Source organism: Lampetra fluviatilis, chromosome 2 (assembly GCF_964198595.1).
Source record: "Lampetra fluviatilis chromosome 2, kcLamFluv1.1, whole genome shotgun sequence".
NCBI classification, from domain to species: Eukaryota; Metazoa; Chordata; class Hyperoartia; order Petromyzontiformes; family Petromyzontidae; genus Lampetra; species Lampetra fluviatilis.
The window spans coordinates 7830842-7847103 of record NC_136276.1 but is presented as its reverse complement, the minus strand read 5'-3'; the positions used below and the strand labels follow the sequence as shown (position 1 = coordinate 7847103).

General features: G+C 46.8%; 1 protein-coding gene across 4 annotated transcripts in view; it reads right to left on the bottom strand.

Moving 5' to 3' along the window:
• MOCOS (molybdenum cofactor sulfurase) overlaps positions 1 to 16262 on the bottom strand; it is a 60665-nt gene that overhangs the window by 20546 nt on the left and 23857 nt on the right. For all 4 annotated transcript variants that reach the window (XR_013639227.1, XM_078867680.1, XM_078867672.1 and 1 more), the window contains 5 exons: positions 10172 to 10371; positions 9145 to 9261; positions 7437 to 7913; positions 3740 to 3902; positions 2508 to 2598 (listed from right to left, as the gene is read on the bottom strand). Coding sequence is in view for 3 of the 4 variants with exons in the window: in XM_078867680.1 (XP_078723806.1) it covers positions 2508 to 2598; positions 3740 to 3902; positions 7437 to 7913; positions 9145 to 9261; positions 10172 to 10371 (1048 nt within the window). In the remaining variant the exon portion in view is untranslated. The remainder of the gene's footprint in view (positions 1 to 2507; positions 2599 to 3739; positions 3903 to 7436; positions 7914 to 9144; positions 9262 to 10171; positions 10372 to 16262) is intronic.

The window sequence follows — 16262 nt, the reverse complement described above, 5'->3', positions numbered from 1 at the left end:
AGTGTATTTTCTTACAAGGAAATCTGCACATTTTGTACGTTTGTTGCAGGTAACATTTGTGGTCTGGACTATGTTGCTGCTAAAGAATGACCTACTTGTGCGAGTGATGTCAAAGAAGGCTCTGCAGAGACCTGGGCCAGGGGATTTCTGGCAAGACGTGGGCCACATTTACAACCAAGAACGCGACATCCTAATGTATGGGCTAAATTAAATATCTGCTCGTACAAGGGATATGTATGAGTACTTTAATAAAATATTCCGATTTATGAATACTGTAAGCTAGGTGGAGTGGTTGTGCAACGGTTCGTACACTGCGCTATGAACCTCGTGACCCGAGTTGATTTTCAGCCATGGCTAACATCAGTGTCAAGTGATACCTGAACCCATCCTTGCCTCCTCAAACTCTCACAACCGACCGGTGTGGTGAAGCATGGTTAAGCAATGTGCTATGACCGACATGGCACAGAGGCTTTCAGCAGTGGATTGACAAATGATAAACACGTCAATACAAACTTATTATGGCATGGAAAAACAGCAACCTCTATTTCATCCGCAATCGGTAAATATCTTGGGCTGGCTGATCTGGAAGTCGTTTAATGTGGTTAATATGCACCAGTAAATTGTTATCAGCTGTGAAGGTGTACAGTAGCTTGGTTAAAAAAAACATTCGAGATATGTACGTTGCTAAATTTAAACCTGAGCAGTACGTCTGATTCCAAACCAATTAGCAGCCCTTGAGAAAGGATGGGAGTGTGAATCACGTGGAATTGACATAAATTAAAATTCCATTTTAAAGCGACATCCCAGGAGGGCCCTGGATCCCCATGCTGCTCAGAGGAATTTTTTCAGATTGGAAAAATTCATTTGCATTCCGTCAATATCTCATTCATTTTGACCTACTTTTTTTATTTTGCAAAACAGTTTTTTTCTGAAGTAATTCGTAACATTTACATGCCAACAGATATGCAGGGCCTGTCGGAATAAACCACTTGATTCTCAGTGAGGCTTTCCTGGACAAATAAATAACACTGATGGTGCACCCACAGTCACGTGTTACATTTATAACAATGTTTAGCCTGATCTTCTTTAACATTCTAACACCGTTTGAGACTAGGCTCGAAAGAAAGCTGTCTCCGGTGTGGACCAATTGGTTTTAAAGACGATGCAAATATTATCAGAGTGTGTTTTTGTTTGTATTCTGACCACAAGTATCGTGGTTATTAATGCACACATGATTCCTTGTAAAAGGTTTCAGTTTGGTGTTTTAACATCTTAACTCCTGTTTTGTTGCCAGAAAAAAGGGGAAAACCTATTCTCATACACACAGATAATAAGGGTCGGCGTGCAGCCCTGCAATTGGCAGAATGGCCTCCACTCTAGAGAGCCCCCTCTAGAGGGTATTTTGGTCCCATTGTTAGAGGTGAGAGTACCCACACTTCACCCCACCCACACACGATCTGCCAACCAAACTGTGGTGCATCCAATTATGCAGCAGGATGGACCAGAGGCGGGAGGAATTTACAAAATGTGCCCATTGTTTCAAGTGCGGGTGGGGGGGTGAATGGAATCAGCGACCTGGATTGTGAGTCCAGGGTGCTAACCATTGCATTACGATGCCTTCCCAAGTACAAAAACAAAGGGATTCCAATGCGGAAAAACGTCGGCTGATGGGACTCTACTACATCATTTGTCAAAATGCTTGAACTATTTATCATCAATAAAACTGTCCAATAACATGTATAATAAGTGAACCACACAGAAATGCTAAAAGCGGAGTGAATTAGGTGAAAACACATGCAGGCCAAGCACTGCATCTGAGTGCAAATACAGCACTCTAATTGAGTTTGTACATGGTTCTAATGAATGCATAACCACGTGCAATTAATACGCGTTTTAGTGTGTGCGTGTCTAACAGATGGAGGGTTATACCCACTGGCACCGAGCTAGTCCTATGCTCGCCAAACACATCAACACTACACAGCATTGTAACGTGGCTTGTGAAAAGGCCTGCTTTACTAAATGATGCATGACTGAAGTGAATTACACCAGATCAGAGCTACATTATGCTCATTTTATGCGTACGTACTGTGCAATAGCGCCAATAAAATCGTGCTAGTATCAGGCAAACTGTGTGTTGGAAGATGTGCACCTGAGTTTATATATGTGTGTGTGTGGGGAGCGGTAGTGTAGCGGTTAGCGCGCTGCGCTATGAACCCGCCGACTCGGGTTCGATTCTCGCTCACGGCCAACACCAGTGACGATTATCTGAACCGGTCCTGGGCCTCCCCTAGGTCGACTCAGCCTCAAATGAGTACCTGGTGCGGTGTGTAAACATCGCCACTGGGGATACAAAGGCGGTCAGGCTTGGTGCTGGCCACCCACCCCCTCGTGTACCGTTCCGGCCTTCATAGGTGCTCGCTAACAGCACTTGCCCCAACAGTCTGTTAAGACTATACGGGGGATCTTTGTTTTTTTATCTTTGTGTGTGTCCGTACACAGTTGCGTACCTGGCACCGCACACCTTGCTGTGACACAGGCGTACGTCCATACTCGCCTCCTCCACAGCTCCTCGCAAGGGAACCACCAGAACCTTCATTCCTTCATGGGAGAGACAAGGACAGATGGACTCAAGGTTAGAATTACTGTGCTAACTTTATCAATATGTTAACTCCACGGTTTATTCTGTAAAATGTAACTCAATTGCCACTTCTAAGGTATATCATTAAATATAGTTAGTTATTTAATTGGAAGACATATATAATCTAAATATTATTGACAAAGGCATTTACTAATTTGCAGAGGTGTGGACTCGAGTCATGTGACTTGGACTCGAGTCAGACTCGAGTCATGAATTTGATGACTTGCGACTCGACTTGGACTTGCATAACAATGACTTTGTCCCACCTATGAGATGTGGACTCGAGTCATGTGACTTGGACTCGAGTCAGACTCGAGTCATGAATTTGATGACTTGCGACTCGACTTGGACTTGCATAACAATGACTTTGTCCCACCTCTGCTAATTTGTATTAAGTGTCTTCAGGTCAAGCTCCTTATTCTGTAAAAAATATATATATTTCTTACGGCAGTATCAAGTACTTGGTTTCACACTCACAAACATTAGCAACATAATATAATAATAATAATAAAAACTCTTGTAAAGCCTTGCAACAACTGCTTCATTGGTTCACAGGTAACCCTGGCAAAAAAGTATTTATCTGACCAACGTGTCTCTGCCACATATATATGCACCCAAATGTGTTTAACGTGGGAAGATCACACGTGTGATCTCTGTGTAATCCTCTAACCCTCCCCTCAAAACGCTGGCTTACAGGTGTGCGCCACCATGCCGCACCCCCGCTTTAGCATGGTTCAAGCTCCATACGGTGTGAAAGAATCTCAACACATATGTTGGATCGCACCTAGCTAGTTAATCATAACCTGGGGCAAAGCCCCGTGCAGAGATTAGATAGGAGACTCACAGATGCTTGGTCAGTGAGTCATCTCCTGGGACAAAGCCCTGGGCAACTATTTACTGGCAAAGAACGCAGACCAGGGGATAAAGGTGGGATAGCAGGAGTTCTGAGTGCGGAGCGCTGAGGTGGCAAAGAACGCAACTGCTGTGTGATTGGACACGTTACCTTTTGGGTTGTCAAATAAAGAAGCCTTTGCTGAACACTGCGCGAGCCGAATCCTTTCACATGCATGCAGGTGCTCATCGTTGCTGGGCTGGTGCTACCTGATGCGGTGAGCGACAGCTGCCCCGTGGTACGGTCGACGGCGGGCCGGATCAGACAGAGGCGTGGCTCTCGCTTTTGGCTGAGGCAGGTCCCTCCCGACGTGACCACCATCCACACGCGGTCACACCACAAGCCCTGCTCCACCACTGGCCAGCTCTCAACCTGCCTCGCACACAGCGACGAATACACCAAGATACGCATACACACACACAAAGCCTGCTCTTCCACTTGCAACCCACGCACAACAGCAACAGTCACCATTCACCACTAAGTGGTGGCAACCTTGCCACTGCATTTGTGCCGGGCTTGGTGTACTCTGAGCCCACATGAGGTGTGAATGGCTCGCTGGCAGGAGGTTTAAAGATAGCCCCATGTGTTATGGGTTGACTAAAATGACTGGCAGATACCACCTGTGCTCCCCATTCTTTCAACACAAACACAGACACGTGCACGACAAAAGGTGCTATTCACCCCTCAGTGGTGGTGATGCCATTACCACAGTGCTTGCACTAGGCGAGATGCACTTTGAGGTGATGTGAAGTATCGAAAGCTAGCCGGCAGGAGGTCCTGGAAGAGACCCATGCACTACAATTGAACTAACTGACATGGAATGTGTGCACAGGTACACAAACACACACATTGCATATAAAAGACAATGATCCCCCTTATTGTCTATACAAGGGCTGTTGGGGGCAAGTGCTGTCGGCGAGCACCTATGAAGGCCAGCACAGGTGGTGTGGCCAGGAACACACCTGGTTGCCTTTGTCTTCCAAGTGGAAATGGTTAAATCCTGCACTAGGTACTAATTTCAGGTTAAGTCGACCTACACAAGGCCCAGGACCGGTTCAGATATCCGCCATTGATGGTAGCCACGAGCGTGAATTGAATGTGGGTCACCAGTTTCATAGCGCAGTGTGCTAACTGCTACATTATCACACGCACACATCCACCTACACACTTGCACACACAATCATTCCGACAAGCACACATGTGCACGTACACAGGCACATGTGCACGTACACAGGCACACATGCACATACCCATACACGCATACTTAAATATGCATGAGGAAGAACAAATTCATACCTACACTCAGAGGCTGCTTAAAAAAAGACTTGTGAAACACTCAAGCAGACACACTGATAAATACTGCATGACGAGGAAACTCTTAGTTCATGAAAAATAAATGGACGCGCAAAATATAAACGGAAGTGTCAGAATTCGGTCGACCAGTAACGCCTGGTGTCACAGTCCTAAAAACTCTTGGATGAGTGGTTTGGCCCAGGTCCCACTTCCAAAAGAGGCAATGTTTACGTATGTGTCAATGAGTTTATTAATGTCCTGGTTAAATAAATAATAAAACAACCAGAACAAGCGGTGTCATTTTAGACACAAAGCATGGATGAGCAATACCATTTTGATCATTAAAATTACAGCATCTATGGAACAGAATACTGTTTCCAAAATATGCACATATTTTGGCAATCCATTAAAAAATTGAGAGGGTTTTTTAATAGGGTAACTCCATTTGACAACAGCATTTTTAATTTAAGTTGTGTACATATTGCATAATCATGCTGAGAGCTATTGTGCACCCGCTTCTCTTTTAGGCAGACAGAGCTAATGCATAAACACTTTCAACCATTATTAGAAAGCATTAAAAAGGAAATTGCTAAGTATCCCTTGCAAACCCCAACTTGAATTAATGTAGAAACTTTGTGAGGCTATCCTGAGTATAGGATTAGTTTAGTTTTTATAATATTCTACAGAAGGCAGGCTGTTTGTACAGCACACTGCAAACAGCCTAGCCAACAACTGATGAAACATCAGTTGGTTATACAAAAAAAACACAATTATGAGTAGAGCTGCAGGACAAGTTAACTTCAATTTCTGTAAACGTCATGCATTTACAGTTTTCGTGAGTTAATCGTTAAAAATATTTAACATTTTAATTAGAATGTGCCAGCCATTTTTTAAGGAACAGCACCTGTGGACTGCAATATACGTGGCGTTCAGAAACTCAGGGCCAAGCGTTCCTAAAGCCATTACGAAAACAGCAAGGCCGTCTGAAGAAAATGGATGTGTCATGGACGTAAGTGAAATGGGGCCGGGTTTCCAGGAGGGCGTTCACAGGGTCCTGCGATCGATCCAAATGTAATAAGGTTCTGAAAATGGCTCTTGCTTACAACCGAGTGCCCTGACGGCATGCCGCATGTCACATGTCTTTGCACTTAAGAGTCCTTCTGTAGTGACTCTGAATGGGTTCCGGGTGCATTTCAGGGATTGGCTTGGTCACACAGCGTTGGCTTGCTGCTGCCGTGGTCGATGCTTCGGAACAGCACATGGAGAGAGCGCTTGCGCATCAACAATGGGTAAACCTGCAAAATAGCCTGAAAATATATATAAGTCGCAGCTCTTTGGAAATTCACTGCTGGATGAAGGCATCTCCACGCTGTGTCGATCATGGGGGTTTAATGAACCATACTTCACCTTGCTGGGCAGCGCAGATCAGTGAATGGGGGGTGCGCAAAGCCGGTGTGTATACAGTGCCACTCACCGCCGATGTTAGCCATGGCTGGGAATCGAACTCAACAATCCCTATGGCATTGCCCTCAAGACCCCTACACACTAATCTACAGTTGAAAATGTCAGTACACACAAAAACAATCATACTCATCTGTATGAAGGAAATGTAGTCTAGCATTTCAGGTTGGTTGGAATAGCAAAAACCATTGTGATGGGGAGGTCACATTATTTTATCCCGCCTCAAGTAATCCACAAATAAGCTCACTGTAGTATCAAATAACTACCTCTTGATAGGTAGGCAGGAGCAATATTGTGTTAAAACAACATGCCTCATGTTTTAACTGTTTAGGCTGGAAATTGAAATATTTTAATTGGGAGTACATGAATGGTATGAGAGTGGTCAGACAGCCACTATTCACATTTAGTGTAGAAAAATCAACACGAATGTATGTATAAGAATAGGTTTTACCCTTTCTGGCAATTAAACAGTTGTTAAGATGTTCAAACACCAAACAGAAACCTTTTGCATGTACTTATGCAATTTGTAGCTCATCGGATTCCTCCAGTCTAAATAGAGAATCTGATTATGATTAATTCAATGCTGAACTCATCTCTAAGTGTGATATTAAACATTCAGATGTAGTTCAAGGTTTATACCTTAACAGCTTTCACATCTAGTCATAGCCTTTCATTTGTTGCTATACCTTCACACTCAGCGTTAGGTCAATTAGTAAAATTGACATTAACTACGATCATATTGCCTGTAGCCGATATCAAAACAAAATATTTTAATTAACATATAATTAAATATTTTGAGAATATGATCTGTATGGCTAATTCCACTATGCAGTTCATTAAGTAATCAAAAGGGTTAAAGCAATTTAGAACGAATTTTTTTTAAGGATTAATGCAGGCAGTGAGTCTTTTGGGTTTAGTTTTTTCAGTATAGCACTGACTGCCAACCAATCAGCTATGCATTCATTGTTGACAGATGTCAGGCAGGCACATTTCGTCTGCCAGAGTAACAACTCTATCAAAAGCAGCTTAAAGAGGCTAGGTCCTCTGCCAACAATTTATGAAGGTTGGCGTGTCGGGTTGAGACAACCCGACTCATGGCTGCGTGTGCCAAAGGCATGTGCCCAGAGCCCACCTTGGATTGGAGATACGCACCTCAAAAGCAGCGCAGGACTTTACGGGGTAGAGAAAGATGTTGGTCAGGACCACTTGACGGCCATCTGCTATTGAACTTTTGGCCGCATTAGCGTCCGCGATGCTGCAGGACAATGTCTCTTGCTGAGCTCCGTCCGCCTTTACGTCCAAAGGGAACATGGCGTGGCCTATGTCACACGCCGCACCGAACCTCGGAGACTCCAGCCCCCGGTCGACGCCATGAGCTGTACATGACCAGAGCTCCTCTGAACCTGTGCCGGCCGCTTTTTCCGGACCCGTGCCCTCCTTGCTGTGGCCGTGACAGATGTCCGCGGCTGCAGCGGTGCTGGGCAGACGTTCCTCCACGAAGCACTGAGTGATGAAGAGGATGAGACGGGCCGCGTCGTGGAAGGTGGACATGTAGCCGAAGGAGACGCGCACGGCACCCGTGGGGCGGCCATCCAGCAGGTCCATGTTGTCTCCGCACACATGGCCGGCCTGCACAGGGCACGCCGTGTGAGCAGGACGGTGGGCAGGGGAGACGTGCAGGAAGATATGTAAGGAGCGGCACAGATGGGCACAGCAGGCAAGTGAACATAGAAGCACACTTAAGAAGTGACACTTCCACAACTCTGTAGGTAGTGAAAAAAATTAGGGCACACACTTATAGTAGATAATCATAGGTAAATGAGTAATTAAGCACGTAAAATAAGTGTTCATATATTCCTTTTTTGCACCCGTCACTATAAATTAACTGAATATTACTGGAGGCAGGATAATTTATGTGAACAGCGAGTTTCCACGATGATGCTTTGTTTCAGTTAACGCGGTGCTGTGTTACTCTAGTCTACCATCATTGATGCCAGCTAACTACTATTCACATTCACAGTAACGGTTTAAATGAAAATTTAGATATATGTCTTGTGACTTCCTTTTGTACGTGACTCTATTCATGAACATGGAAATTGTGCGTTTTATTTCAAAGCCACCGGGTCACAACAGACCGGCTCAGAGGTCAAACCGCCGAGAACCTGGGTTCGAATCTAAGCAACCGCCTGCCATTAAACGGGGTTCTCATGTGGAGTAAGCTGATAGTCTCTGCTTGGTCACGACTCATTGCACGAACAAAAAGAAAACAGTTTTGGTATGTTTCTGCACTTTATTTGACTGTCATGTGACAAATTTTACTGTATCTGGTAAGGCTGGTAGGAAAATGCTACATTACCATTGAGTGCATTATGTGCACCAGTGGTCACTTGAAAGGATCTCGGACATGACACTGACATGGCACTGACATGGGATCTCCTATTAGCACTGTTGGCTATGTACGGTGCGAAAGTTCAACATATGTACATATCAAGGAAAATATGTGCAAAATAAAAATGTTAAAAGTATAAATCAACCACCATTCAGTGATGATATGACAGTAGAACACCACTGAGGCATCTGGGCTGTTGGTCTCTGATATGCTTTCTGGTCGTACGACGATTCAATATCTGAATCAGAATCTTTACTGAGATATCCAGAGCTATGAAGCTCTTTTTCACAGATGTCCGGTAGACCCGCTCCACGTGCTCCCAGTTCCGTAAGATGTTCCCAGCGTGTGGAGCAAAAGGTCGGGCATCATGCCGAACAACAAGCGGTAACAACCCGAAAATACATCAGAGAGCTACACAGCGCCACTGCGAATACCCAGGCAGTGACAAAAAAAAACTTTGTTGAGCGTCACCTGCAGGTTTTTCTTCACATCCCCATCGCTGATTCCCAGCTGCATCTGACAGGCCCCTGTGTTGCAAAAGCAGCCAGTGCGCAGGCAGATCCCGTGCAGGTTAGCCAGCTGGTCCACCTGTCGTTAACGATATCCGGGAAACGCATTGCATTGGAACGGGTAAGATTGTTCATCATAAACATCAAAATTAGCCAAGATCAAATACAATGCTGGATGAAAACCTCCCAAATTCACTGCCATCCTCCACGGTCCCAGGATGCAACAAGATTGTCCATGTTAATGATATGAGATTGTTAACATAGCAACCACCCCCTCCCCATAATTGCAATATGTATTCGTAATGTACTCAATGCTCGACAAAGTCCATATTCTCTCTGCAAAAAAGTGTTTGCCTACTGTGTTTGTTGTGCACGTCGTAAAAAGTTGTTTATTGTTTCTACATGCACTTTTTTTAACGCACGAGCTTGTCTTCTGCTTTGATGAAGGACTATGAGCTAAAACGTTAGCATGTAGAAATATATGTTATACTGCTCCATTCGTTAATGACAATGGTAGGGGTCAGGCATTTTTCCACCTGTGCTTCTACACCACTGCAAGTGCAGCTCCCGAAACATTAACATCTCGTTGCACATGCACGCACGTTAGATGCCGACTCTCAGAAGGCGCCCTCGCGGTGGGCTCGGCCGCACCCTGTATGTAGATTGAATTTCTTTCGCACCGTACATAGCCAACCGTGCTAATTGGAGGTGCAGGGGAAGGACAACAAACTAAACACAAAAAGCTGTTCTAAAGAAATGAGTTTTCAATATAGATTCAAAAGTGCATAGCTCCGGTGACTTCTCAATATCGGAAAAGCGTTCCAGACGGCCGCAGAAGCGCATCTGAAAGCGTGCGATGCATTGACCGTCTTTGCTCAATGGCCAGCCAAAAGCCGCTGCGAAGATGACCGGAGTTTGCGTGATGGTTTATGCTCCTTGACGAGATCGGCATTATACTCCGCTTTCCCTACGGCGCCTCTCCGCTTCACCTGCGAGTACCCAACGATGTCGCTGTCAGGCCCCAGCACATTGAAGGAGATGATGGCACCCTGAGTGCTGGGATCCTCGTAATCTGTGGCCCCGTAGAGCCGCACAGCGGGGCGCCCGTTGCCGTGATGCAGAGACGCGAGCGCATGGTGCGTGTGCCGCGCCAGGCTGAACGCGTGTCTCATGACTCGCTCCATGCCGCCTGCGAAACCCCGCAGCGTTCCGTTTAGGGCCCAGCAATGCCATGCGGTTTTTGGGTGCTCAACAACTCACACTTCCCTCTCACGCTTGAAAGGTGGAAGTGAAAATGTAAATGTGGCATGCGCGAAAATTTAGTGAGGCTCCGATGTCTTGGATGATGTCCTTTTGCAGGTTACGAGGTGCAATTTTGAGGTAATGTTCTTTCAATCCAAATTGCAAGTTGTCAGTCAATTTCACAGTCACATTTTATCTCGAACTCTATGGCGTGAACACATTTTCAATGTTGCAGAAGTATGATAATCATGATAAATGAGTTGTTTTCATAGATATTCAGAATTTTACATAATTCCCTATGTACAGATATACATTTTTCTTATGGCTGTTATTGTACTCTGTGAAGCACATGTGCCAAAATGAAATTAACTTTAAGGCATTGTTGTTTTCTGTTTGCTGACTCGCCCCTACTGGACATCTGTGAAAAAGAGCTTCATGGCTCATCGGATTTCTGCAGGATAAATACAGATTCTGATTCTGTAACTGCAAAGGGCTAACGTGTTTGTAAGAAATGACTGTTTGTGATGAGACACAATCCTGAGGGATGTAAACGCAGGTGCATCTATCTGAAAACAAAATCTGTGTTCCTTTGTTGAATTTATCTTTCGTTGAGTATTACAGTTCACGGGTGTCAAGGATAATTCAGAGACTGGCTGCATTTTAGAGTGATATCATTTCGAACCATTTGGCCATATGTATGGATTTTCTAAAAACAATTCTGCATGGTCAATCAAAGGAAGTGCTTTCAATTGATTTTGTAAAAAAAAAAAATCTAAACATGGTTTAACATCAGGCAGCACGTTTTAAAATATCCGTAGTGTATAAGCAAGTGACAATTTGGTGTAGTGTACATAAAGTACAGAACAATAAAAGGGTCTCAGATTTTGTCCTTAAAGCTTGATAGTAAAAATATATTGAAGGCGGCAAGGCACCAAAAGGGGAAGTGAGAGTACGACCATGTCGCCCCTTTGTCTCTGCAGTGCTTAGGCTACATTACGCTTGGATTTATACATCGAATACACGTGATGACATTTGTACACGAAAAAAAAAATTGTTTGGGGGGAGGTGGAGAATTGTAGGTTGGGAATGTTGATCTCATACTGCACCAGGTATAAAGGATAAGCGAACTTGGTGAACTCTCATGCCAGTTTCAAACGCCGCTGTGGCGCATGATGGCCAACAATTTATTAGGCTAGGTCAGGGGTCGGCAACCTACGGCTCCGGAGCCGCATGCGGCTCTTTACGGGCTGCTTCTTGACAATATGTACGTATGTACAGTATGTACTCAGATGCATTGCGGCTCTTGAAATACTGAATTTTGTACCGAATTGGAAAGAAATGGCTCTTCTTGTTATTTTGGTTGCCGACCCCTGGGCTAGGTCATTCAGATCCTTTTCACGAACCCGCACTGAATAGCATTGTGAACTATGGTCAAATAACTCGTCATCACTTGCAGAGCTTGGGGAAGGCCCTCATCCAGCAGTGGATTGACAAAGGGCTGTAAACGTATATTTGAATCATAAGGCAGAGTGTAAACCACTAGGACAATGCACACACATACACACACAAAGTGCACACCATTTCAAAGAACATTGTTCATGTTTTTTTTAAATACCGAGATATGAATAATCACTAGATGTAGACAATATTCTATTTTTACATACTAAGTGTCAAGGCCAAGTAGCTGCACGAACAGAACATACTCAATAACATTAACTTAAGATAAACCTCCTGAGGTCACGTTTGGTGAGGCACATTGTCTTAACACTTCACAGACCAACGAGCTTGATTACTCACTCCAGTATTCCAATTTCCTCAAACTATTATCATTAACCGCTCTTGCAATATTTCTTCAGTGTGATTTAAATACAACTACAATAAGGAATAAACTAAGCTATCCCTCATGAATTTGTTTTAGAAAACGAAAAAAAATATTTATTATATTATGTCCCAGCTTCAAGAGAGATGATGGTGGGTTGGGGGAGCCTTAATCCAGTGGTGAATTGATGGTAGATCATTATGATATTATACGCATTTAAAACCCACTTATTTTTAATCATTACATTATTGATACATATGTAGTGACATCGCGGATGTCACTGTGTAATGCCGGCCCTAGAGAGGCACGGCGTGCGATGTGACATCATGGGCACCATGAGGATGTGGGTGCAATTACCGGCCCTAGAGGGGCTCGGTGAGCACTGACTGGCAGTGCTGGATGACACCACGCTCTGCGTGCAGTGTCGACCCCTACAGGATAGGGTGTGAGAGTGCCGGCCATGGGAATGGGGTTACTCAGGGCCATGGCACTCCGGTTGACCCCGAAGGACACGTGACCGGTAAAGTCTACACAAGGCCCCCAGGTAGGGGCTAAGGGTGGTCACGTGTCAGGGTCGTGAACCTGCTAGAGGATTCTAGAAGGTGGTCATGGCTAAGGGCAGAGCCAGTCCCACCACAGAGGATAAAAGCCAGGTCCCCGAGAGGGACCGTCTGCTGTTGTTCATCCTGAAGAATCTAAGTTCTACGTTCTACGTGCTACAACAGTCACCAACACGCGGACCCGGACCCAGGCCAGGGTCCGGTCCGTCGTAGCTAATTCCCGTGTAATTAGTGTAGATAGCCTGGTGGTCCACCACCATAGGTTGTTAATGTGTTAAGGGGTAGTACCCCGTGTGTTGGTTTAATAAATGTGCTGCCTCCAAGAAGTGTGTCTGCGACTCAGTTGAATTCACTACAACTGGTGACGGAAGTGGCCAAACATTCTCGAGTAAAGTTAGTAGGCTTAGGTCATGACTACGCGACGCAAACTACGTACCAGGGCGTCGGCCGATGAAGATGAGGACCTCATCCCTCAAACAGCTCCGGGAATGGTAACCCCGGAGGAGGGAGGCGAGGTGCTGTTGGCGGAGTAGCGCACCGACCCAGTGCGCGACGGCTCACCGCCGTCGGGGAGGGAGCGCCGGACGCCTTGTGGAGCTCCTCCAAGCCGCGGCGTCCATCGTTGCAGAGCTCCACTGCGAGGAGCCAGTGCTGGACGGAGGTGCAGCGGAGCCGTGCAGAAATTAGGTTTTCGTCGCCATTTCCTGCCAAGCGGGAACCTCTGTAGCGCAGCCCGCGCTTGCGGCTGCCATCTTTGCAGAAGAGCGGAGCGCGGAGCCCGCCAAATTCGAAGCTGTGTCGAAATTGCCTGTGGACATTCCATCTCTCCGGCAACGACTGCCCTTCGTGAAAGAATTCAAAGCCACCGGAGGCGATTGGGTGGCCTTCAAGCGGCGGTTTCTGATGAACGCTGACTTGGTGGGGTGGACGGAGGTGGAGGCGCTGAAAGCACTGCTCGCCGCCCTTGATGACGACGTCCTGGCAGCGTTTCCCACCATCCCGCCATCGGAGAGGGCCACACTGACTCAAGCCTTTGACCAAATGGCGGGAATTTATGAGCCGCCGTCGAACGTGCGCCATAAATTCTCTACGCGAAGGAAAGGAGAAACCGAGACGCCCCTCGCCTTCCGTAGCTCACTTTTGGCGCGGCGAAGGCTGCCTTTCCGAGGATGAACCACGACGGAGTCGACTCGCTGGTCCTCGATGGATTGCTGGCTTTGGCTAAGGACCTCAACATCGTCCTGCTGGCTGTAGATGACAATGACCTTTTGTCTATCAAGATTGCAAGAAGCATCCAGGCTCAACATCTCTTGCAATGGCACAAGGGGTTGGCGGCGTGTACCGCGCCCCGTCAGTGGCAGGATACACCTGAAGACGTGGAGCCCGTCCCAGCCTACGCGTCGACCCAGAGCGGAGGCGGGTGAGGGGATGGCATGGTGCGACGGGCGGACAACCAACGACGGCGGAAGACATCTCCTCATCCTGGGAGCGGGCTCGTCGTGTGATACAACTGCAGCCTGCAGGGACACATCTCGTCGGGCTGCCGCATGCCGCGACGACGCCTCCCCGGACCACCGCCATCATCCGCCCGACCGTCCTCCACTTCACTACACCGAAAGGTGAGTCGCGACACATCACACACTTGGCCCCTGAATCCACCTCACCCATCTCGTTCGTTCAGGTTCCGTTCCGGTCGCGCGTCGGTGCAGGAGGGTTCGGACTTTTATCGGGCTGACCGGCCGCTCCGACCGGGTCAGTGGTCGGAGCTGGCCCATAGAGTGGTTGCCGTGACCGCAGGTTCGTCAGCTGTTATTGGGTTGATAGAGGGGGTTGAGATCAGGATGCTCGTTGACACCGGTGCGTCAGCGATCATCATCTCAGAATTTATTTATAACATCTTATCCCCTAGATGTCGTACCTTATGTCCGTGCTTCCTCGCAAACGGCGGCTCATTGGGCATCATTGGGAGAACAACAGCGGTGGTGTGCATTGCGGATGTCAAATTGACGGGGCCGGTTCTTGTGTCAACATCCCTTGCTATTCCTTTCTTGCTCGGGACCGACTTTTTGGGAAGGATGCCCCTGAAAATTTTGATTGACCAGGGGTGCCTGGAATTACCATCCGGCCGTCGAATGGCATTCTTGCCTTCTCCTACTGGCTTGGGCACAGCTAACGCTACCATGCAAGCACTTGCACGTACGACAGTTAAGATTCCCCCCGGCGCGCAGATGTTGGTCCCCTTACGATTGCGGAAGCCACTAGACCAGAAGGCGACAGCAGGTGGAATCATCTTGGGACCTTCTAATGAAGCCAGTCGTGGATTGACGTTAGTAGGGGCCCCGACGTTGGTATTGAACGATCAGGAACCCTTCATTCAAGTTCTTATCGCACGGTTAGACACGTCGGTCATCCAAGAAGGTACCGTGCTAGCTCATGCGTCACCAGCGCTTCATGAGGGTAGCATCGTTGTCAGTGTGGGTGCCGCATCGAATACGCGGCCGCACCAGAGTCCTGATGAGGGTTGGATGAATACGCTTTGTTCGGAGAATGCAGAATTGTCCGAGGTCCAGAGGGGGAAATTGAGGGCACTTTGCACGAATTTTCGGACGTTTTTAGCAAAGGAAAATTTGACATCGGCTGCACTACGCCTTTGAGTAATCACATTGATACGGGTGACGCCGCTCCCACCAAGCAGAATCCCTACCACCTGAGCCCTACGGAAAATAACACGTTCGGCTGGCGATTGACAAAATTTTAGCCGCAGATATTATTTCACTGTCCACCAGCCCATGGGGAGCCCCAAATGTACTTGTTAAAAAGCAGGATGGTGACTTGCGTTTTTGTGTTGACTTCCATAAGCTTAATAAGGTCTCTGTTGCTGATGCGACCAGCCCATTGGGAGCCCCAATTGTACTTATTAAAAAGCAGGATGGTAGCTTATGCTTTTGTGTTGACTTCCGTAAGCTTAATAAGGGCTCTGTTGCTGATGTGTACACTCTACCCCAAATTGACGACTCACTGGATGCTCTAGCAGGGGCGCGGTTCTTTTCAACTCTTGATCTCCTATCCGGGTTGTGGCAGTTGCCGCTAGACGAAGACTCTAAGCCCAAAACAGCCTTTCGTACACCACAATGCTTGTTCGAATTCAATCAGCTTCCGATGGGTCTTCATTCCGCGCCGGCTACATTCCAGCAATTAATGGAACTGGTTCTGGCTGGTTTCCAGTGGGACTCGTGCCTTGTATATCTCGACGATGTTATCGTTTTCAGCCGTACGTTTGAAGAACACCTGGAACGGCTATGCGCTATCTTTCTCAAAATGCGTGTGACCAACCTGAAATTTAAACCACAAAAGTGTCACCTCCTCCAGAAATCGGTTCGGTATCTTGGCCACATAGTGAATCGGGTATTGCGACTGAACCAAACAAAGCTGAATGTGTTCGTACTTGACCGACCCCCA